Raw genomic sequence first — 24197 nt, 5'->3', positions numbered from 1 at the left:
GCAGCAGAGTGAAGGTCACCCTCTGCTCCTTCCCTCAGCTGTTTGTAGGTCAGTCGGCCATGCTGTCTGCTGCCTCACTACTGCCGCAGACCCCCGCTGTCTCCCCGCTTTAAGCCAGCCTGCAGTGAGTGTAGCGATCACAGGTCGGCTGCAGTATGACTGCTGCAGAGCCTCAGTACTCCGACACAGTTGGGTGATGATCTACATCGCCATTACAGCATGACATTAAAGGGAATTAAAAATTTACGTTTGATTTATTGCAGGCTCAGGTGCAGCTTGCATGATTTGAGCGCCCTCTTGTGACACTCTGCATTTATTTGTTTCCTCTTTAGATTTTTTTTTGATGCACAGATATAACTGCATCATTTTACTCATGCCACTCATTTTATGTAGTATTTTTAATGGGCTCTCACTCATGGGCGACTGCTGGGGAATGCTCCAACCCTCTCCGTGAGATCGTTTTAGGCTTAAAATGAGCAAAAAATGTATCTGAGAGGTTAAAGAGTAAGGAAGGGAGAGTACAAAATGTGAGGAAGTGTTCAGCAGATTTTAGTGTTGGTAGCAGGACAGTGCAGCTACTCTGAAGGCCAAAGGAAAAAGACTCAATCCAGTAAAATGTCAGTTTTCCTCCTCCTCCTTCCTCCTCAAAGGTCAACTGTCTGAATGCAGCACAGATGTTGATCATTTTAAAATTTAATGCTGACTACAAGTCGCACTGTGATACGGAGCTACTTAACTTTGACATCCAGTTTGGTCTACAATATGCAGACCAGGAGTCTCCAGACCTCAAGGGCCGGTGTCCTGCAGGTTTCAGATATCACCCTGAGTCAACACCCTGAATCAAATGTTTAGTTCATTACCAGGCCTCTGGAGAACTTCAAGACATGTTGAGGAGGTCATTTAGCCATTTAAATCAATTGTGTTGGATAAAGGACACATCTAAAACCTAGAGGACACTGGCCCTTGAGGCCTGGAGTTCCCCCACACCGGATGTAGACTGTATTGTACTCAACTGTAGTCTGCAATGCGTCCGTTCATTTCCTCTGATATTTCCTTGCATGTCCCCCTCAGTGCTGTTATAACACAGTTATTGTCTGCATATTGACCTCCAATGATATTGGAGGTGACTGAGCGCTATTCATGAAATGACATTTTCCTGTAGTTGCAGAAAGAAGTGCGTTGCTATTAGTGCATTCTTGATTGAAGACTTTACAGATGTCTGAGTTTGCCAAAAGGATTTGAAACAGCTCACACTGTGTAAACACTGCCCCCTGCTGGCAGCTGTGCTCTGAACTCAAACAGTTCATTGTCTCTTATTACTAGGGATGGGTATCGTTTAGGTTTTATCCGATACCGGTGCCAAACCGGTACTTTTGAAGCGGTGCCGGTGCTTAAAGAATGGAGAACACAAACTTTGTCCAAAAACCTCTTACGTTTTTATTTTTAGCAGTCTTTTTTTTTTTTATGGTGACTCCACCGTTGAAAATGGATGGAGATCTTTGACTATAAATTTTGTCACTGCCCTATGAATTTTGTCCACTTTTTCTTTGGTCATTTTAGCCTTTTTGGCCAGGGTGAAGGGAGTATCTGCCATCAAACAAGAAGACAGCATGTACTACGACGGTGTTTGCTAGTTCACCTTACGTGCATTAATTTAATAACGTGGTTAGCCTACTCAACGTAAATTACACACGAACAATATTAAGCTACTCACGCAGAGAAGAACGGCTGCTGCTGCCATCATCATCCGTCATCATTTCTGCTACACTGGCAGGGCTAGGGGCCAGGACTCTCCTCTTCGGGTTCTTGGGGGATGTTGCTAACTCCGGGTCCGATAACAGGCACCACACCCGCAGTAGATGTGCTCAGTGTGAGGTCTTGCAGCAAGCCATCAAATACGGTGCATTTCTCAGCTTTTAAAAAAACACTATGTGTCGTCAGGTGTTTCATCAGATTCGAGGTGTTACCTCCTTTGCACAGTATCAGCTTAAAGCACTTGTTGCAGGCTGCTGAGTTTGCATTTGCTGTGAAGTACAGCCAGACTTTTGACCACTTCGCCTTGGGCATTTTTAATCTGTAGCTCTGCTCTAAAAGAACGTACGTACCTGGGCCTGCCTACTGTCCTTGGAAAGGTAAAATGATTGGCTAGAATCTAAAGTGTATCACATCTCAGGAAAAAAAAAAAGCACCGAAATAAAGCACCGAAATGTGCGCTGCTTTTTGGTCTGGTTACTACCGTTTATGTCAGAACCGCCATCATTGCACCGGATATTGGTACCCATCCCTACTTATTACTGTGTGGATTTGAGTATCCTCAAATCTGGTTCCCCCGTCCTCAGTAATATCCAGTACAGCTTGCTGTCTAACGGTGTCTGACTGGCTCTGTATGATCTCAGTCCCCTCCCAGTAAGAAGTGTAAACTGGAGAAGGCCCGGAAGCCCCTGTCGTTCACGATGCCAGAGGCGGGACTGAAGGAGCTCCAAGCCAAGGCCTCAGCTTTAGGCTGCACGTGCCGCAGCCCTGTGGACAGCCTCACCGTTCTGGTCGAGAAGACGCTCAGTGAGCTGCGGGTGAGCTTCATTACTGAACATTGTTTTATGTATAATAGATTTCACTGAAGTTTTGACTGCACTGGCCTAACTGTCTCACGTGTGCGGCTCTGCAGGTGCTGCACAAACGTGTGCCTTGCAAAAAGGAGGAGCAGAGCCTCTTTCTGACAGCTGTGGAGAACACCTGGATCCACGGGCGTCAGAAGAGACGTGAACAGACACGTCAGCTGCGAGAGCTCCCCAGGGCGCCACACTGTGCCGGAACCACTTCACAAACCACCGTGACCGCAGGTGCTCCAGAAACATGCCCGACCTCCCAAAACCAACTGACCACCGCAGAAAACAGCAGCAGCCAGAACGAGAACGCTGAGAGCAAAAGCACGCCTGCAGACAAGCCGGGTAAAGAAGTCACAGAGAGCATGACTGGGGAACAAAAAGAGGCCCCAGAAAAAGTAACAGGCGAGGATGTGGACATGGAGTCCTCTACCTGCACAGGAACGGGGCAGGAAGCAGACCTGAAGGAAACACCTGCTGCAGCGAGCGAGCCGCCCTCGAAACGACCCGTGAGCCCCAGCACTGTCAAACACTTCTTGTTTAAGTGTCTGCTGAACGTGATCCAGGAGCAGAGTGATGTAGTGATCGAGATGCACTGGGTGGAGGGTCTGAACAGAGACCTGATGAACCAGCTGTGCACTTACCTGAAGAACACACTTTTAAAGACTGTCGCAAAGTCCTGATCAGCAAGTCGAGATCTTTTCTTCTCAAAAATTAAAAGCTTTATTTTTTAGACATGATTAATGTTAGGCTGTGTGTTGGGAAGTTTATTTTGTATAGCTTCTGAAAGGCAATTCTGTATTGGCTGTTTCTTTTAATTCACTTTTAAGATTTTGTATTCTAGGGGCAAAAGTCTCCTTTCCCCCCGCTGAAAAAACACAAGCTTGTTGTAAAAAAAAAAAAAAAAAAAAAATCCAAATCACCTGTTTTAATTAAAATACTTATTAATATACTATACTTCATGTCAACCGTACAACAAACAAACCATCATACATAACAAGAATCTCTATCGCAACAAAAGTAAGGAGACACCACCTTGTAGCGCTAGTCACCAATTGAGCTTTACAAGTTAATTTTATTGAGCTGGAATCTTCAGGGAAATTACTCCGAACAGTCCAACCAATGATTCATTTGGCCTTGCTAATAGCTGATATACTCATGGAATCACCCAACACTGCATATTGTATGTCATAAATTGCAAAAATATTTGGAATAAATTTACATTTTTATACAGATTTTTTTCCCTTTCTCATATTGCATTTTACTGAATTGTCTTTAGTTATGTAGTACCTGTAAATATCCACAAGAGGGCAGCGTCAGCTTGTCCTGTGTGTTATGATCCGTTGTACTCGTTGATCTTTAATTGTTCCTTTGTTAGAGATTGTATTTTAGACTCACTGTCGCTCCAGTCTGGCACAACTGTTTTAAATAGACCCACAGACCGTGTAATTCAGGAAGTTCCTGGAGCCCCTCGGTCTTTCCTGGAGAGCCTTTGGTATTATTACTCTGCTGTACCCGGCTGACTTCCTCAACAGCATCGAATGAATAACAGGAAAACATTCCCAAAATATGCAGGGCCACGTGTACGTATGTGCACATTTTCTGTTGTCATAAGCAGAAACGCGGATCCTGCTCGTACGACGTGTCCTGCGGTCACGGCCGGACTTTGACCCCGCCGATGCATGAGTCATGTGATATCTGCTGAATAAAGGGCAACAACATTAGAAGCTGGCATTTTTGTTCTTTTGTTTTTGGTCCGCTGATACAACATCTTTAAAGATTTTTAATATGCTTAAAAAACTTCCAGTAACTCTCTCACTGTTATTTATGTTGCTGTCATAAAGATGACGTTTCCTTTTTCTGCAAACCTTGAAGGCTTAGAAATCAGTCTGGATATTGGTGGTGTGACTGGAGTTATTACCCTAATAAATCAAAAAGACCTGAAGTGACTAGCTAATCATTTCGAACACTAGTTATTTATAAGTCCAGCATTTAATTTGCTGCCTCCAGCCACTAAAATAGTTTAATTTATTGCTTTTTCTTTCCCTCTTTACTATAAAAAAAAGCACATTTGGGTGGACAAAATCACCATAGAGTTAGAGGGAAGTGTATTGTCATTAATCCTTATTCTGACATAATAGCAGTCAATGATGAAACTGAGCTGTGGCCTTACATTAAGCCAAAATGTGCTACTTTGCTGTGGTTTTATTGTTTAACAACTACAGATATGGCTTCAGTAATAACACTGATTAGTGCAGGGATGACAAGCTCTTTTTATAGCCATATCTTTAGTGGGACGGACCAGTGAAACTGCCCTTCAGTGTCAACTACTTTAATCCTTGAGATATCCTAATTTAAAAAACCAAGTGAAGTTTCAACAGTATTTCTCAGTTTTTCCCGCATGATAAAGAAACCTTGCAACAAGACTCTTTGGGCTTAAATTTTATGTGTAAACAAATGTGTAAAATTCTGGTAACGTCACAAAAATGTCCAGTGAACCCACTACAAAAAACAACAAAACAACGTATATTTCTATAGTGAAAAAAGCGGGAGGTTTTCTGCCACTTGATTATTTATCTACTACCTAATTACTTTAGTGTAGTATGAATCACCATGGGGAAGCTGTGAAACATGTAAATGCAGTAAAAAGTCCAAAATGTATGCCCTCCTTCATGACCAGTGGGCCAAACTTGAGTTGTTGGCAGTCTGATTGTGACCCCTGAGCCTTATGTTTGACAGGGGTTAAAGAGTGGAAGTAATCTTCAGATGTAGGAACCAATCATAGTATAGAAACACACATGAACAGAAATGTAAAAGTAAAATAAGACATTATACAGACAGACAGGATTATATTATTTATGTGCACAGAGGTGTTATGATGCAACTGTCGGAACTAGCACTTGCAGTTATTAGATGCAGGGCTCAGTCTACCCCGTGACTGCTTGGTTTTTTGCTTGGTTTTTACTTTTAAAGTGCGCCCGTACGCCTGATGCACGCTCGTAAACTCCCAGCATGTGACCCTGACGTGCCAAACAAAGCTCGCTGACTGTTCTCCGCGCTGATTGGCTGGTGGACACAGCGCCAATAAGATGTAAATTTACCGCAGTCAAGCAAACTGTCGGCCTTTCGTTTACACAGAACAACTACGTGGTGACAACTTGTAGTCATCGATTAGTCAAACATCAAGCCGCGAGAGGGCGGCACGTGAGACACTTTTAACAGAACAAGCCGCCGTTCTAAGCGGCAACATTTTTGATACATTTTCTGCGTGTGGCGGACGTGACTCGTGAAGAGAGCTCCACGAGACCGAAATCACCCGAACCCCGCTCCGTGTTTTCCCGTCGCTTCCCTCGTATGCACGCGGTGAGGGAGGGCGTTTGTCTGTGGGCGGTTACAAACGCTGCGTGATTCACAAACCTTATTTGTTCGTACTACTTTGAGCGCCATCTTGTTTGTAACTCTTCTACGTAAGTGGTAGAGTTTCTACTGAGGGGGGTATCGGATTACCCTCTTTTTTTTCTCCTTCCTCCCCCCCTACCCCACCCTCAGCTTCAGACCGGGAACCTCTCCCTGTGGCAGGCTGTACGCACAGGCGCGTCTGCTTTACAGCCTTTTCTCCGAAAAAAAGTATTTTCAAGCGGACAGAAATGAGCATCGAAACGCTTCTGGAAGCGGCCAAGTTTTTGGAATTTCAAGCCCAGCAACAACAGAAAGCACGTGGTAAGTTTGTCTTTTATTGGGGAAAAAAGATAAAATAAATAAAAGCTCGCTCGTTTTTCACACTCTGACAGTCAGGAGTGGGAACCAGTCCACCCATTCAGTGAAAGGTTTAGTCTCCGAGTTAAGAGGAAACCCTGCCCGTGGCTCATTTAGCAGCACGGTGTCTGAACTGATTCCCGTTTGTCACGTATGCATTTAAAGACCGTTTCAGTCTTCCTAGTTTTACTTTCATTCCGGTTTTAGAGTGGCTGCTGTGGATCTGGAGGCTTCGCTTCATGTCAAGATTGAGGTCAGGTCTCAGACAGACAGAGACGGGCTTCTGCTGCAGTGTCAGGGGTTACTGCATCGAAACCTGCTGCATAGACACTTAACGTGCTGCTCGGCCGCGTCACCGCGCGCCTTCCTGTATTTCTGAGTATCTGCACGCGCTGCTGCGGAACATTAAAAATAAAAACAAAACACGGTCCGATGAAGGGCGGTGGCGCGCGGAATGCCAGGCTCGTTTTACATAATGACCTGACATCGTCCGCTGGGGATCAAGTGACTCTGGCATTCAGGTTCCCCCTCCTCCTCCTCCCTCCCACCCCAGCAGTCTGCGCCCCCTCAGTCCCTCCGCGCGCCTTCCGGATATCAGGTGTTGTAGTGACTCTGCGTACCTGTGTGTTTCGGTGTGACTGTCGATTCTTAATACATAAAAAATCACAAACTCCCCTGGCGCTCCAGACTCTCGTGGAGGGCTTTGAGTGTCAGTCGATGACGTGAAACAACAAACCACGCCCCTGTAGTTTAAAAAGCATAGATGGTTACGCCCCTTCCACCACGTGCGTGCCGGGCAACCCCTCCCAAAGATCGTTTATAAAGCAGATGGCTCACTCCGGTATTCCATCCGTGTAAACTACATCCGGAGAGAATTAACAAGCGTTACGTTTTTATATTTACAACTTCATTCAGCTCTGGAGTCAACAAACTCTTCATGTGAGATTACTATTCAAGTTTCTTGTGATGTCATGCTGCACATCGCTTAATGACTGAATTATGCGTCAGTGAGAAATCTACTGCATAACTTACTACGTAACCAGAAACTCCTCTAAACCCTACGCCGTAACCTGACGTGCACTTCCTGAGAAATGTGACGACATATAGGGTCAACGCAGCCTGCAACAACTCGAGTGGCGTGGAAGGTTGGGATGTAGGGTCGAACAGTGTTACGTTGTTACGACGTAAATTTCCTGCAGTAGTCTAAATCACGTGTAACTGTCCATCGTATTGGATGTGCTATAACCACTGGTTGCTGAGGCAAGCCATATATTCCCTGACAGGTTGGCAGTGGCTAAAGGAGGCTCAGTTCCAAAGGTGGTGAAAACCTAGTAGAAATTGCTTCAGGTGCAGGAAATCACTTGGAATCACTGACCAGTTCATGACCCTTTGTGACTGGGGCTCTTTTAAAAAATAATTTTCCTCTGGACCAGTGGTTGACAGATGGTCACACTGGTCTCTAGCCTTATGTGTCTGTGGCCTTATTTACTTGACTGTCACCATGATTGTCACACATCCAAATGGCAGACGAGTTAATGTCACATGTCTGCAACTCTTTGTTATATACATGCAGTTACACTCCAATAAATCAATGTATCTTGCATGGATCGCTATAGCTGTCAACATATTGTGTTTGCACTGCATATTAAAAGGAAACAAACCTATCAGAGTTGTTTACGTTTGCATAGCTGTGAGGTGTAGTTACATTTTGGGGAAGGTGCAGGTTGAGCTACCTCAGACAGCCCTAACGCTAACATCAGACCTGCTGAAAAAGTGCATTACACTTCCTGCGCCGTTCAAGCTTGGCTGCCAACAGATCAGCCCTTTAGTTGAACGCTGATTTTTACATATTCTGTAGCTCTTTACATATTCGTGAATGAAAAGTAGCCTTTTGGCTAATTCTGGCATATTTACATTGATATGTTCATGAATAGTTAAATTCATCATTACGGAGAGAGTCCACGCAGGCTCAGAGTGAGAGATCCTGTTTTTTTCCTGTCTCAGCTGCTCCTGCCTGGTGCATTCTAAACAGGCGCCTTCTCCTCCTCCTCCCTCTCTGCTACTGTAGAGCAGGTCACTGTGTGCAGGAAACTAGGCCAGTGTTCCTCTATGTACTGCTGCAGTTATATAATGCATATAGAAAACCTGCTTGTTTTTTGTAAGTGTTTCATGGGTTTTCTTTCAGAAAAGACCCCTCTATGTGTTTATGTCAACAAAACAACATTAAATTGTCAGAACTCATAACTGTGCATGCAACAGCTTATGAAAGCTGTCCACTGCAACTGGAACATCTTGTTCTTTCGTATGTTTTTACCGCTGAAGAAAAGACTTTTCAGTGAAACAGGACATGTTCATACACTGGAAAAAAATACACTGAAATGCTTAAAGTAACACTGTTAAAATTTCTCTAGAGCTTTTTAGAGCTGGATAGAATATCTCCTTCCTCCATCACATTATTTTTTTTTACAGTCATTGATAAAGTGACATTAGTGTTTTAAAATGTAAAATCATAACACTATGTGCTGCTTTTTCGTAGATCTAAATAGACTACCAGATCTGTGAAAGATCTGTTTTAAAGCAGGGCTATAATGTTCTGAACTTTGAACCCTCAAAATGTGAGCATGTATATTTTAAACTGATTATACATGGATAACAAGTAGTATCTGTCACATTATTATTATTATTATTTATTTATTTTATTTTAAACAAAAGTTGAAGTTAATTTAAAGACTGACCGATAAAAGGTTGTGATTTTGAGAAATATTAGAGAAACCTGCTCTTAATCCTAACTGATTAAACAAGCTGACCTCATACGTCATGCTCTGGTGCCAGTCGGTTAGATCCATTAATTCCTGCTTTTATCAATGTTGGTGTTTTAGAGATGTGTTCATTCAGCTTCAAATAGTCTTTGATGTTAACAGGTGAGAATATTCCTATTATTTTGTACACCCTATTTGAAGGCGAGCTTACATTATGATGCAACAAACTACATTATCTAAACCCGGATTATTTTTTTTGTCGCTTCATACAATCTTATTGTACGTAGCTATGTAGAATTTTACATACAATGTAGCTATTGTATGTAAATGTATAATAAAAACAGACTGTAAACTTGTAAATCATTGAAACCCTCCTTTTGTGTATTTAAAAAGGTACAAAGACAACATTTCACATTTTGAAACTTAAAAAATGTTACTGGGGTTTTGGGGTTTTTTTTGTCTTTAGTGGGAAGGTTTCAGTGACTTTTTTGGATGTTGTGTATCTAATAAACATTTGTTATTTTATTTTTTAGAGTGACTTAGCACCTAATTTCTTGGAGACAGCTGTGTTGTTGTCGCTCACTGTCGTCATCATTTATGTGAACTTGTTTTCAGTGGTTTGGGGTGAAGTCTGTGGTGCAGCTGTAGCTTCAGCTCTGCAGTGAACGGATGAGTGTGTACTGCTGCAGCGTCCTGATCGCATTTATAACGATGTTGATGACAGCTACTTGTATCTGACATTTTCTAACTGTGAACATGAGCTGCCATAGCAACTAGAGTCCCTTTCCACAGCATCTATACAGTGTGGAGGGGGTGTGCTTTAGATGACTGGACAGCCCCGTAAGACGTATTTAGACTGACTCATGTTTTACAAAAATACTGAAGCTGATCACTTTTCAGTTAGATTTATCTGTACGAATCTTTCACATGGCTGTAATCACAGTTTATTTAATAGTAATCAAAACGTGCAATCATTTTAAAGCTGGCTCAATTGCAATGAGATCTGCAGTGTATTAACTGTTATAAACATGCCTTTACAGATAAACCTAACCTGGACATGCGTCTTGGTAGTAAAGAGACCCTCGGGCTTTGTTAGTAGAGATCTAGAGTCGACTTGCACTCACTTCCCCAGCACAACTCAGCCAGTGGACTGTGACCAGGATTACATTACAGCGAGATGTACCTCCATTAAAGCAACAAGCTTCTTTTGTGAAGACATGCTCAAAGCTAGGCAACATTTTTGTGGATGTGAAAATGCATGTACAGATAAAACACAAAGTAGGAACAGCAAGAGAGAAGAGCCTGAAACCTGAAAGCTCAGACTTTCATTTCTGCTTGTTGTAATTACATAACAACAAACATTCTCCTGTAGAGCCACTTTGACTTACAACTGGATGTTTCAATAATATTAACAATAATACTTCATCACTTTACGTGTAACAGGAGTCACAGTTATGGAATATGTTTGTGCTCTTTCGGGATTCATCTGTTGTGGCACAGATGAAATGAAACCTGCTACTGTCATGGTTTTACACAAGTTTTAGGTTTAGTTAAAAAAACATCTGTTGGTGTCATGTGCAAATATACCTGCAGCTTTGAGTGTCAAACACTGCTTGTTTCGCTGATTTACTATAATGAGCAGGACTAATGTCACCGAGCTGGTAATAATAATAATAATAATAATGGATTGCATTTATATAGCGCTTTTCGGGGCCCTCAAAGCGCTTTACAATTCCACTATTCATTCACTCTCACGTTCATACACTGGTACAGCATAACATGCATAACATGCCAAACAAGGCCTTCTACCAGACCTTTCTAGAAATGACCCTGGCTTATTTCCTTTCACATACTCCCAAAATCTATCAGTACTGTTAGTGCTAACAGATTTAGAAAGCTCAAAGGGTTGTTGCTGCATTTTTGTGTATGTGTGTACAGATGGGATTGGTTGTATTAACGGTTGTGTTTTTCCCACAGAGGATGAAAAGGAGAAGCTGCGTCTGCAGCACCTGAAAGAGCAGAGCCACCCTAATGTGAACTCCACAATCCACATCAACAATGTTTCTAAAGCAGAGGAGCTCCACATGGAGTCCCGTCCCCCACGCATACCATCAGCTCTGTCACCTCCCTCTGTCCCCATTACAGTCATCCCGATACCTGTGGTCACCCCCAACCTTACAGGCTCACCTACTCTACCTGTTACCACGCTCTCCCCTCCTGCTGCTCCTCCACTGGCCTCCCCAAAGACAGACTCTCATCCCCCTCTGGAGCAAAGTGCAGCAGCTCTACTCTGGTCTCCACAGCCCAAACCTGACACCCAAACCATGGTGACTGCCAACCACAAGCAGCCGATACAAAACCACCACCTTCAGCCGCAGCTCGTCACCCAAACCAACAACACTAAACTACACCAGCAGCTGGTTCAGCGCTATCCGGGTACCATCGTCTCGCCCATACAGCAGCAAGCCTTACTGCCCCATTCAGGCCCCGTGCTTCAGCAGGCCCCCCTGCACAATGGCCCCGTCAGCCGGGGAAGTCCTCCTGATGACAGTCGCCACCTAGACAGCAAGAAGAGGCCTGGAGGGTAAGTCTGACCTTTTAACTCAGTATTGTTTTACTGAGGATCAATTTAAATCAGTCCTTAAAATGCAGAAAAAATAATAACTAGGAGTCCAGATTACAGACGTACTGAAACGGTGTCATCAGTAATCTTCTGTGGTCCACTCAGATAATTATAAATTAGATTTGCACGGTTGCTATTACGATAATTTGGATGAGATGATAAATTCACTCACTTACTGTCATTGATCTGTCTGCTCCCAAAACTAAGAAACAGGTTCTTTGATTCATTTTTTGGGGGGGTTAATTTTTTTATTATTTCAATTTTGTTGCCCTTTTAAACATCACCATTTTACTGTGCTCTTGCAGGGCTGGTACAAGAGAGGTGCATAACAAACTTGAGAAAAACAGGTAGGGTCACCCCTTTCCCCAAAAGCATTTGCCAATAGATTCTTTTTTTTTCCTGAAAACCTTACTTATTGGTAGCGCTTCAATTTTGAAATGTGCTTCATATTTTAATCAGAGGACTCCCAAATAGAGATGTTGTTATATTAAAGTGCGCTTTACCATTAGCGCTGTCTAAAGTACCTTCTATTTGTCTTGGGTCTGTCAGACGAGCACACCTGAAGGAGTGCTTCGAGACGCTGAAAAAGAACATCCCGAACATTGATGAGAAGAAAACCTCCAACCTGAGTGTCTTAAGAAGTGCACTGAGATACATTCAGGTGAGCTTGTGATGTCAAAGTTTTATTACCTTCAAATTCCACGTTGGCGTATCTGGTATTGGTAATCATTAGTATCCGACTGGTGTTGGTAGATTTTAAAATCTTCTTGAATTTCATTAGTTAGATTTTCATTGGCTGTTTTGTTACTCAATGTTAATATTTATTTTACCCTTTTGTGTACAGTGTGTTGTGACCACTTGTCTGTGAAAAGCACTTATTAAATAAACTCACTTATTATATTGTTTTAACAGCTAGATAAATACAACCACAAACCAAAAAAATTAAATCACAATCACAGAAATTACAGATTTAAAAACCAACAATCGAAGCGCCACCAGTAACAAGTGGCCTGAACCTCCTATCACCTGTTTTTGTTTAGCAATGTTTCACTGGAATGCACAAAACATCCACAAAGGCGATGCCTTGTACTTTATTCCCCATGAATGCAACTCGTATAGGGAGGCTGTAACACGTCACTGATGATTGCTCGCTCTTTCCTCACTGCTAACAAAGCCGTCACACTGTGGTGTTATTGACCCCCAGTCTTACTGGATACATTTACAATCTTACTGCGTTTAAGATCCTTAGTTGCAGAGAAAAACATCAGACAGCAGCAAGTTTAAACACAGTGATGTATTTAGATCCTTCCTGAGTCTCTAAGACTTCCTCATTTATACCTTTTTCTTAAGTGTGCGAGTGTTTCAACGAGTGACTCGCCATTTCTATGAGTCAAGCTCTCCCCATTAGAGTATGCTGGTTGTAAACAGCTGGCGCAAAGGTCTGCCACTGGTCTAGTGTAACTTTCAGACTGACTGTGCTGCTGAGTGTGTCCGTTTTTATTGTAGGTCATTTTTCCAATACACTAATCCGGGAGGCGATAAAACAATATCTCTGTTTACGTTTTAAAATCCAACAATGCTTTTATAGATTTGCGTTTTATAATTACAGTTGCATGATCTGTGTGTTTGAGTTGGTCCAAATGTGGTTAGCGCTTTGCTGTTTAATTTGCATAATAATAAAACACTTACACGGTTTTAGACATTTGGTTGTCATGCGTTGTTGTTTATGAGCCTGCAGTTGTTCATTAACCGACCGTGGTGCAGGTTTACTGATGTGTACACCGAGGAGGACTGCATGCTGCTGCTTGACTGTGAGATGCAGCAGGCTGGTTATTCCTCTGTGCGCGTGGATGCTGAGGGAAACTAGGACAGCGTGGGTGCACAGCTCGTCACCCAGTCTCCCTCCCTGTGCCCCTCTCTGTGATTAAGCAACATGCTGTGCGTGTTGTGTTCGACAGGCTTGTGGTCTTTTCCTCCAATCATCAGCTGAGCTGGACATGCTTGAAACAAACGGAGCAAGGGAAACTTACATAATTGATGATGCTTATATGTGGAAGTGAAGAGTATAATAAAGAGTAGAGATGGACCGATCCGATATTACGTATCGGTATCGGTCCGATACTGACGTAAATTACTGGATCAGATATCGGAGAAAAATAAAAAAAATGTAATCCGATCCATTAAATATCAAAAAAGCACCTCACAAAACTTGCGACACGGCGTAACTCGGCTCATAACCGTAGCACATCGCAGGAGTACGGGTCACGTGATAGAGCAGCTGTGTGTATTTGTAGCCTCGCTAGTAATCCGGCATTTCATCTCCGAGGAAGTTATCCCAGAGAGAAGTAAAGCAAGTGTGTAAGTTCATCTCTGAATGTTTGTAAAGCATTCCCGCGTTAAGCTTAACAACCGATATATGGAGTGACCGCCTCTCTCTCTCTCTCTCCTGCTGCTACTTCAATGTGAAACTGATCAATGATCAGCTGATCGGCTTTTCTGTCGCGAGTCCGTCTCTCTTGTTTGTTTATCGCCCACTTCGTGCCAGAAAGAGGAAACCAGCGGCTGAATAACAGCAGCACGTTTAAGCTTGATAAGCTGTTGTTAGAATTTATTTAATATTACTTTCTACACCAGGATCTTTTTCTACGCAGCTGACGGCTGGTAACTGTGCAGGGGCGGATCTAGCAAAGTTTAGCCAGGGTGGCCGATAGGGCATTAACAGGGAAAAGGGGGCACAAAGACATACTTTTCTTTCTTATTCTCAATTAAAATGTTGAGCTTTTCATAAATAATTATCTGAATCTTACACCCAAAGTTTTAATCTGATGTAAAATGTATAGAAGTCCATTACTGTATATAGTAACTATTAAGTCTAATATACCCTAGTAAGCTATAGTACTTTTTCCTTTGGGAAGGTACCATCTGTGCAGTCTGCAATTCTGTTGAAGAAAGATGTTGAATCTATTTAATTATTCTTGAAAAATAACTGATTTCTGTGTATTTTTTTTCACACTGCATCAAATTATAGTTGATTACGTGGATTAAGCATCATGAGGTGGAGGGTGGTTCCCTATTTTTATTTATTTATTTATTTTTTTGCTGGGAGTTTTAGAACCCTATTAGTTAGGTTGCTTAATATTTCTGCTAAGTACTCTTTAAAATAGCAGAATAGGGAGGATGGAGTAGGTTTAAGTTTATTAGATTGATCAGTTTTGCTGAACTATGAAATATTTTGGGTGTATTTTTTGCATACAGGTATAACAGAATAGCTTTAGTGTTTGTTTTTTTTTAAACTTGAGTATGAACTTATACAAAAAGCAGCAAGATATTAAAAAAACAGTTTTATTGATTAAAAAACACACTATATCGGATTCATATCGGTATCAGCAGATATCCAAATTTATGATATCGGTATCGGTATCGGACATAAAAAAGTGGTATCGTGCCATCTCTAATAAAGAGTAGTATGAAGCAGTTAACCCAGTACTGTAATAGTGTTACAGGCCACAACAGTGTGTTGTGCCTCTTTGTCACGAGGGTCTTTTTCATTGGCCAGGCTGGTGGTGTTTTGTTTTGGAGGGGTGGAGTAAAAGATGTGAGTGCTGGGTGATAGGATGCCTAAAAAAAACAAAAAAAAAAGGCAGAACACGTGCGAGCACTGGCATCTTGACATGGGAGGTACAGACGCGTGTCCTGCCTGCATGCACCTCATTCCCGAAACTCTGCACACTCCTCCCTCCCCGTCCCTGTCCTCCTCTGGGCTGGCAGCAATGAAGCAGCCTGCACACAAAAACACTGAGCTTAGAGGTCTGAATAAGAGGCTTTCAGCTCAGCACTCCGCCGCTTTTATTTTTACATCTTATTGTAAGTGTTCATTTGTAAATGAGCAAAGTTTCTATGAAAATAAGTGGTAACTGGAACAGTTTTAGTGGTTTTCCAGTGAAAGGCGCAAACTTGGCTAACAGCTACATAGGTCAACTTCCACTTTCTTTATACATTTCAAATGAAGATGACTCAACATCTGTGACCAGAAAATCTTACATGTGAACCAATTGTTTTCCTTTTTAATTATAGCAGTCGCACTAATAGAGCTGTAAGAGGGTTTTTGTTTTACTTTAGAGACAACATGTAGCAGGCTTTCCTCTGAGCCCGTAGTGGTGTCGCGAAAGCCGAGGCTGTAAAATAAGCCCTGATGCATTAGCGCTCCTCCTCTCCACTCCCCCTCCTTCCCTCCATCCTGCCTCTCTGAGCTTTTAAGGCCACATGAGCAGCAAGCACATGGCTAGCCTGAGCCGCGTGACGTCACCCCCCCTGTGCTGGGCCCCCACCCAGCACTGCAACATGCAGAACTTGCTGTACCACCAGGCTTAGCCGTCCGCAGCAGGGAGGGAGCATGGAGCAGTAAACATAAGGCTCAGCTTACTCCACACGCGCTTCACTTCCTCATGAAAGCTAACTGAACTTGTTCCTCCACTGCTTGTCCGCAAATGCCAGCATGAAAAGTGCTGTACTCTCTGCTAGATGAAGATAAGCTAAAAATGTATTTATCTTTTTAGCATAGTCACTGTGGACTTCATGGCATATTTCCTTTGAAAGGTTGCCTGACAAGATAACTGTACTAGTTCTTTTGACATTTTCATTTTTGTTCATCCTTAACATTAAAAAAAGCTGGCCTCCTTCAGCTTTCTGACGACTCGGCTCTTAACCGCAATGACGTAAATAGGCCAGCTATGACCAACACAAGCTTACACACAAAGGATTGGTGTGCAAAAGTAGGCATTTTATTTCCACAGACAGACTTTATATTGTTAAAGTCGGGCACCACGTGAAACCCTCTGCTCCAGCTTGAAGGCAGACTAAGACAAGGGTTTATGGTTACCACAGTGTCATAAGACCTGTGTGCAAGAACCCGATCAGTGGAGCAGCATGTCTGCAACGTGGCCTCCTGTGCTCCTGGCCCTTTAAGACAACCCAGCCTTGTGCTGTCTGTTCACGGCTGCTGCAAAAGTGAGTCAGTGAGTACAGCTTGTATTGCTCTCTTTCAATCCCCTGTTATCTGTGGCCCTCCCTCTCCCTTTTTCTGCGGGGCCATGTGCTCGGCCCTCGCATTGCTTGTGACAATAATGCTTCAGCAGTGTTTACCTCCCATGCGCACGCACACACATGCACGCACACACAGTTCTGTGGTAAGAACTCTTCCCTGGAAAAAAGGAGGTCTGAATGCAGTCATGTGCAAAGAATCCAAGCGTACCTGGCACATTGTGTCCTACCAATCTGGTGACATGTTTAACATGGTGATGAAGTCACGTGGGACCCATCTGCTGCAGGCTTGTTTATCAGGTGTATGCGGTTAATCTCAGGCTAGCTGTTTCTAAAAAGGCGAATGTGGCGTTGGCTCTCAGCAGTTCAGTGGGTCTCTGTGTCTGTGGAGCATTTCTCCACTCTCTCATTCTCTCTTTATGAGTCATCACTTAAAGCTGTAAGCTTGTAGCGCTACTCACGTAAGGCTGCCAGCTACATGAGGGTAAAAAAGAAGGCGGCCAGACCTTTTTGGACATCACGTTAAATTTTCCTCACCAGAGTAGGTTTTGACAGAAATGTTTACACACTAAGAGGCTGTTAGAAACCTAAATCACACCTCTCGCACATGAAGGTGTATCCCATCTTTTAGGATTTCAGAGAAAACGTTGACATGTTTTCAGGAGTTTCCCTGACAACCAGAGATGGGGGGCATTTTAGCACATCTTGTGTAGAGACGAAGGATGTTTCTAATCCGTACAGAGAGGCGGTGCTCCTTATGGCTGGTTACAAGTTGCACATCTGTGTCCAGATGTTTAACAGTGCATGCTAAGGAGCACCTTACTCAGTGAACAGTAGTGTACATGTCTGTCCTGCTATTTAAAATCTGCATGTCCAAACTATATCTCCATTAATCAATAATATTAAAATACAAAGTTGGGATCCCTGTCTTTGTGAATGAGATGGTGCAATACCTGAATTCTTGGAGTTTTCATTAAAATAAGAGGTGTAGTTGTGATTCACATTAAGAGTTGTTCCATGTAACAATTATTTTAAAACAGAACTAGGCTACTAACCCTGATCGTAGATAACTTTAGGTCTATTTGGGAGCAAGGACACAGATTTTCCAACTGTAATAAAACCTGCTCTGGTCACAATAAAAGCAGTTTAACTTAAAGATAAGAAACAGCTTGTTTATGTGGATTTGAGCTAAACTGAAATATGAACGGGACTCTTTTGAGCTTCTATTTGTGTTTAAGTTACTGAGAAGCAGCCAAAGCACAGACCACTTGGCCCATGCATGTCTAATCCTGGATCAGGATTTGAGACAGGTGTTGAATCACACAAGGCCCGCCTTTTGTCCCCTTTTGCTATTTATGTACATGTGCATTGTGCTGTAGGCGCACACGCTCATAATGCACATGCAGGAATGCACTTAAACCGAAGTAGGCCAGAAGCCACATACACACGACTTAAATCGTACACACGATGACTTGCACATTTACTGTATCGTCACACTGTACACGGTAGGATGAACACTAACAGGAAGTCCACCCTTTATGATCCCAAGTCATCAGGTTGCTGGTAAAGGGTTTCAGACTGTGTCATTTCCCTGAGCCTCTCCCACAGAGAGCGTGCTGAATACTTTGACCAGGCTGCATGTGACATGCAATAAATTATATATAATTAAAGACTTCTGAAGTACTTTAAAACGGGAATACTTAAAAACACAAGTCTGCTGATCATGTACCAGTTGCCATAATTTCACTTTTCCTCCTGATGTTACATGCTAAACATAAAAAACATAAAACCAGTCACTGTCAATAGTAAAATTCATGTATTCACATTTTATAAATGTGTATTTATAAACGCAGACACAAATGCTAAATACCAAAAGTATAAGAACATAATGCAGGACGGCCCGTTTCTGAGTAATATGCTTCATTGCTAAATGGAACCTTTGATGAATTGCTTTAAACTATGTTTTAAATGTTGTTGCTGGAAAATGTGCCTTTCATTGTAACAAATTTATATTTATCAGTTATAATGTATAACAGTTTTCTTTCATTATTCTCTTATTATTATTATTATTTTGAATTTGGAAAATTGGCTATTAAATAAACCATTTCTCCACTTTATTAAAGAAGTACGAGTTCAAATAGACCCAGTAGAGTCAAAGTTCATTCCACTGGTGCACTTTGACGTTTTCCTCAAATAAGTAGTCCTGCAGATTTTCTGTCCTCCACCCTCTGTGCACACGAGTAATATCTAATTTCATATCAACATCTTTGACAAAATCAGAAACAGGTCATTTTAACTCCTCGCTAATTTTAGAGGTTGAAGTGGTGAAATCTGTTAAATACTATTAAGACTAGTATAAAATCAATGTGAATCTTTACAGTATTGCTTCAAGCATGACCTTGGACTTGAGTAAAAACCTCTCTGACAGCTTCACAAAGAAAATTACTGTGGTTCTCTTCTATTGGATTAATTTATTACATAGTAAATATGGCCTTAACGTTTACCCTGTGGACTTTTTCCTGTGTAATTCATAAACCAGTTCTGAGTTCTACCATTGTAATGTCCGCTTTAATGTCCTCCTTGCAGACATTAAAGCGCAAAGAGAAGGAGTATGAGCACGACATGGAGCGTCTGGCCAGAGAAAAGATCGCTACCCAACAGCGACTAGCAGAGCTGAAGAATGATCTTAGCCAGTGGATGGATGTGATCGAGATCGACCGCATCCTCCGACAGACAGTGCAGCCGGAGGAGGACCAAGCTTCAACCTCCACAGCCTCGGGTAGGCAGACGGGAGGGATTGGTGGGGATTTATGTTCACTCTCAACTGCATGTCTGTAAATCTCCCTAATACGCAACCAAACACTGTTTCAGATTAAGTCATGTAATTATATATGTAATTAATGAATTCCATAATTTGTTGGTGTTGCAGAAGGTGAAGACATCATGGATGACGATCTGGACGAAGAGCCTGCACCAAGAGCACCCACTGCCTTACCCACCGTGCCTCAAATCATGAAACCTGAGCTGCGCACAACTGCGATGCCCACCACCACTACCTCCTTCACCACCCCGCACAACCAGCGTAAAGCCCCTCAGCACCAGCCTCAGTCGCTACCAGTGACTCCCCCACAGCCACTGTCTAAACCTGCAGCTCCACCAACGCTCACTGCCACTACATCCAGCACACCTTGTCAGCTGTCAAATCCCACCCAGACGCAGATGGTGACCACACCCAGTCTGCACCCCACAGTTATTGCTCATGCACCAGTGTCCCACCCTTCGGTCATCCAAGTGATCCCAAGTCAGAGCTCCAAAAACATCGCCCAGCTGGGTCCCTCCACCACCACCAGCTCTGTGCAGTTAGCCCCCGGCCACCAGCCCATCAGCCACATAACCGTGCACCCAGTGGCTCACCTGAGCCAGCATTTACCCACTCTCTACTCTCAGCCGGTGGCTGTCACACAGCCGGCCGTGGTCGGTCACATCACTCAAACAATAAACCATGCTCATGTGAACGGCAGTGCGCCTGCACAGCCAGCTGCCACCATTGTTGGTAAGCAGACAGCAGTGAGCACCCAAATGATGGCTCACCACCCGCAGCTAGTGGGTCAGACGGTGCTCAACCCTGTGACCATGGTAACCATGCCCTCCTTTCCCATCAGCACTCTGAAGCTGGCCTGAACACTGCCAACAGGACCACTGAGCTCCAGACTGTGATCCCCATGACAGGGGTAAAGTGATGGAGGGATGTTATTCCCCCATGTTAACAAAGTGACCAAAAACAAGTCCCTGTTCTTAACCTTCCACCTTCTTGTGTGTTGGTTAGTGTTGTGGGAGCACTCAATGGGCCACCTCCCTGCTGTGAACCACGGGCTTCATACCAGGCCATTGACAAGCCAACCGTGTGTGCAGGAGAGCTGCTGGAGACCCTTCTGCTCTGTTTAATTCTCACTTAAAAGCATTAAAGTGGACACAAAGCTGGGAACAATCCTAAAACTCCTTCTAGACCAGACTACCACATCTTCTAAGATATAACAGGCTGCATGTGACTGACGGTCATAATGTCGTGTTTGTGTTGTACACAGTGGGCTGATGTGCAGTTTTTGACCTTCACCTGCCATCCTTCGTTGCTTTAAAGTGAGGCAGTGCGTATTTTCACAGAAGCTAGAAAGAAACGGCCTCACATGGGAAAATGTCGATCTGCTATTATAGAGTCCAGACAGTGTAGGAGCAGAGTGCTGGCCCGCCAAACCCAGTGCACGGAGAATGTGGTTCAGAGGAGCCCCTCCTCTTCAGCAGCAGCACATGCTGTAAGGTTGGAGCCAAATCATGGACTGCACTTAGCCGCCTGAGCAGGAGCTGCAGTCCTCGGTGATGGTGCACACAGCAACAGCTCCCCCTGGTGGCTGTTTGTGTTCATAGTCAAACTACCACCTCTGCAACAATGACACAATTCTTCCAGTGAAGTAAAATGATGATATCACATCAGAGTGGCTGAAAAAAAAAAAAATACAGCTTTGTCAGTTCTAGGCCTAGCCAGGGTGCAGGGTGTCTCAGGAGCTTGTCTCTGCCTTTAGCGAGTAATGTTCTGTTGACAGATTGCAGCCAAGATGACAATCAGCACCTCAAATTTTAAGGCTCAAGTGCTCAATCAGAAAAGGGTGGATTTCTCATTTCTGCCTCAAGTGAATGAGTTTAAGTATCTCAGGGTCTTGTTCACAAGTGACAGACTGACTGGTCCAGGCACCGCACCAATCAGTGGTCTGCTGTGGCAAAGAGACAGCTGAGCGCTATGGCAAAGCTATTCATTTACTGGTTGATCCACTGTTCTACCCACAAACTGTGGTTAGCAACTGAAAGAAATATGAGATCACTGATACAGGTGGCGTAAATGGGCTTCTTTCTAGGCTGTCTTGCTTAGCCTAGACAAGATGAGGAACTCATCATTCAAGAGGAGCTGAGTCAGATGAGGTGGTTTGGGCATCTGAGTAGGATGCCTCTAAGGTGAACGGTTTCAGGCATGCACAACCAAGAAGACACCCGATGGCAAATCCAGGACATGATATCTCTCAGCTTGCTTGGGAAAGCCTTGGTGTCTCCCACACTAGAGGAGTGAGGTCTGGATAGCTCTGTTTAAACTGCTACCTGTGTCCAGATAAGCAGAAGATTGGGTGGATGGCTGGATTTAGTTTTTAGTGTTTAAAGGACAATCAAATTGTTACTTATTTCTAGTATCTGTCCTTCAAACATACTGGTGATTGTACACTGAGCACAAATACAAGTTAGTGTTTTAGGATAAAACAGTTTGTGTCACAGCTGCTAATGTATTTTAAATATTTTTCATTTTGCAGAGTAGGATTTGTATCTACATCTATATGACCCCCAACCCCAGCAGAGGCGAGTTTATATGTGCTGTGAGACTTAAATACCACGAGGTAAAGGATGTGAATCTGAATACAGAAAGGTCCATAAAATATAGTGAAGTGTGTCTATGCTGTCTTGTAGTGCATATGGTAGTAGGGTGTGTGTTTGCATGCCATTAATGCATGCCATGACTGTACTAATGTAGTGATCACTATGAAAGCAAGGACCTATAGCAGTGCTCTCCGATGAGCTTATGAACTTCATTACGTTACTATAGGCGTGTGAAGGATTTCTGACACATTTAAGATTCTGTCATCCATAAAACTGGGGACAAGTATCTGTACAAAGCGACAACAACAGATGACTTTAATGTGTTTATTCGAGGCACCCTCTTTCCAAAGCTGGCACTGTGAACATTTAAAAAGTAGTCTCAATGAACAGCCAACCTGCAGTTTAACGCACTGTGCTCTCCGAATTTAATCTGAATGTACTGATCTGTGAAAACATTTGGAGTGTCGAAACAGGAGTCGAGCCCTTTTTAGAAATGCAGTTACTTTATTAAAGTGTATGTAAAGTGTAACATTACAAACCTGATTTTGTATTTTAAGATTTACTGTCGCTTGTGTCATCACCCCTCGTTTGTTAATTTTATCAAATAGCTTATTTTCTGGGACCATGTACAGTGCTGTATGTGAAGGGGCGATCACTACATTCAATCACATTTGGCCACTTGTTTAAATTATTCACCTGTTCCATGTTTTTGTATTTTGCTCTGATGCAATACGTTGTTTCCTTGCCATCTCTTAGATTTCACACAAACATCTGGGATAAATGGCATTTTGAAATCGTTTTGCAGAAAAACAAAATGCATAAACGTTACCAGATACAGATGCTTGAAGAAGCAAAAATATACCTGTGTTTTCCCTATGGAGAAAGTTTACATTGTATATAGCCTGTAAATGTTGGGCTTCATTTAGATCTATCTGTATTAAGGTAAAAGCTTGGGAAAATATGTAAAAGTTAAAATTTATAAAAAAGATACTTAATAAATTGTATTATGTTTACAAAGGTCTGAAGTGGCTTCTTTAAACAAAGTGTAGAGAAACACAAAGATGGTTTTATATTCAGAGCGCAGTCAAACATTAAACACTGCCTTATCCAGCACTAATTCTCAGTGATGGATACACTGAGGTCATCAGGACTTGTTGACATGTCAGACTGGATGAGCTAAGAAGCCGACTTTCCAGTTGAAGCGACTTTGCCTGCTGAGCCACATTGACTCAGAGAAATAAAGTGGAAAAGTTATACTGATATTTGAACGCAGAAATTTTTTCTAATTATTATTAGTTATTTAGCATTAACACTTCTTTAAGTGTTGTTTTGTTCATGCAGTGGTTTGAAACACCAAAGACGATCAGATTAGAGAAATTGCTCTGGTACTTTTACTCCAGAAATATCAGGTTAGGCTAATACTGAAAACAGTAGTAGATAAACTGCAGATATAACGTGGACAAAGAGATCAAGTTACCTCTGTGTAATGTGATGCCACTTAGTAGCACACGCTAGCTACATTTTTAACACCTTTTCAAAACCTCTAAAATAAAAGCTGAACATAAGCATTCAAGAGGAGCGGAGTCAGATGAGGTGGTTTGGGCATCTGAGTAGTCCTTTTATACAAGCCTCCTGTAGTAGTTTCATCATTCCAGGGTAACTAGATAACAAAGGCTAGTCTAGTCAGGATGTTATGTCACAATTCCCGCAAAAGCCAGGTTGGTTGTAATTAAAAACCTGTTTAATATTTAGTCATCATAGCAACTAGACATACAAGTTATACCTATGATTAAAGTTATCTGTATATCTGTTTAGTCCACTTAAAAGTAAAATAATTTTAATGTTTCAAAACTATTTTCAAATTAACGTTTCTACAAGTGGAGGTTGACACAAAAACCTTAACAATGAAAGAGCTTGCCAAAGACAGACAATGCAACTACTAAAAATTACACTTGCTTGACACTTCACACAGTTGTTGGTGCCAGACAGGCTGCTCTGAGT

General features: G+C 42.6%; 2 protein-coding genes across 5 annotated transcripts in view; both read left to right on the top strand.

The window, feature by feature from the left end:
* The window catches only part of mettl16 (methyltransferase 16, N6-methyladenosine), a 28247-nt gene extending 23917 nt beyond the window's left edge, over positions 1-4330 (top strand). For all 3 annotated transcript variants that reach the window (XM_084951981.1, XM_084951980.1, XM_084951982.1), the window contains 2 exons: positions 2397-2570; positions 2666-4330. In XM_084951981.1, the coding sequence (XP_084808107.1) occupies positions 2397-2570; positions 2666-3286 (795 nt within the window). In that variant the 3' untranslated portion in view covers positions 3287-4330. The remainder of the gene's footprint in view (positions 1-2396; positions 2571-2665) is intronic.
* Positions 4331-5743: 1413 nt separating this feature from the next.
* Positions 5744-23213, top strand: mnta (MAX network transcriptional repressor a). Of its 2 annotated transcripts, XM_084951794.1 has the most exons (6): positions 5748-6323; positions 11096-11702; positions 12047-12088; positions 12291-12402; positions 19368-19560; positions 19711-23213. In XM_084951794.1, the coding sequence occupies exons 1-6, from the start codon at positions 6251-6253 to the stop codon at positions 20460-20462; spliced, it is 1779 nt and encodes a 592-aa protein (XP_084807920.1). In that variant the 5' UTR covers positions 5748-6250; the 3' UTR covers positions 20463-23213. The 2 variants fall into 2 exon arrangements, with proteins under 2 accessions (XP_084807921.1, XP_084807920.1); XM_084951795.1 differs by lacking the exon at positions 12047-12088 and having other exon boundaries at positions 5744-6323.
* Positions 23214-24197: the final 984 nt, after the last annotated feature.

Source organism: Perissodus microlepis, chromosome 14 (assembly GCF_051167445.1).
Source record: "Perissodus microlepis isolate ML-2025 ecotype Zambia chromosome 14, ASM5116744v1, whole genome shotgun sequence".
In the NCBI taxonomy this organism is placed as follows: domain Eukaryota; kingdom Metazoa; phylum Chordata; class Actinopteri; order Cichliformes; family Cichlidae; genus Perissodus; species Perissodus microlepis.
The sequence above is the reverse complement of the archived record's forward strand: the minus strand, read 5'-3'. Positions and strand labels throughout refer to the sequence as shown.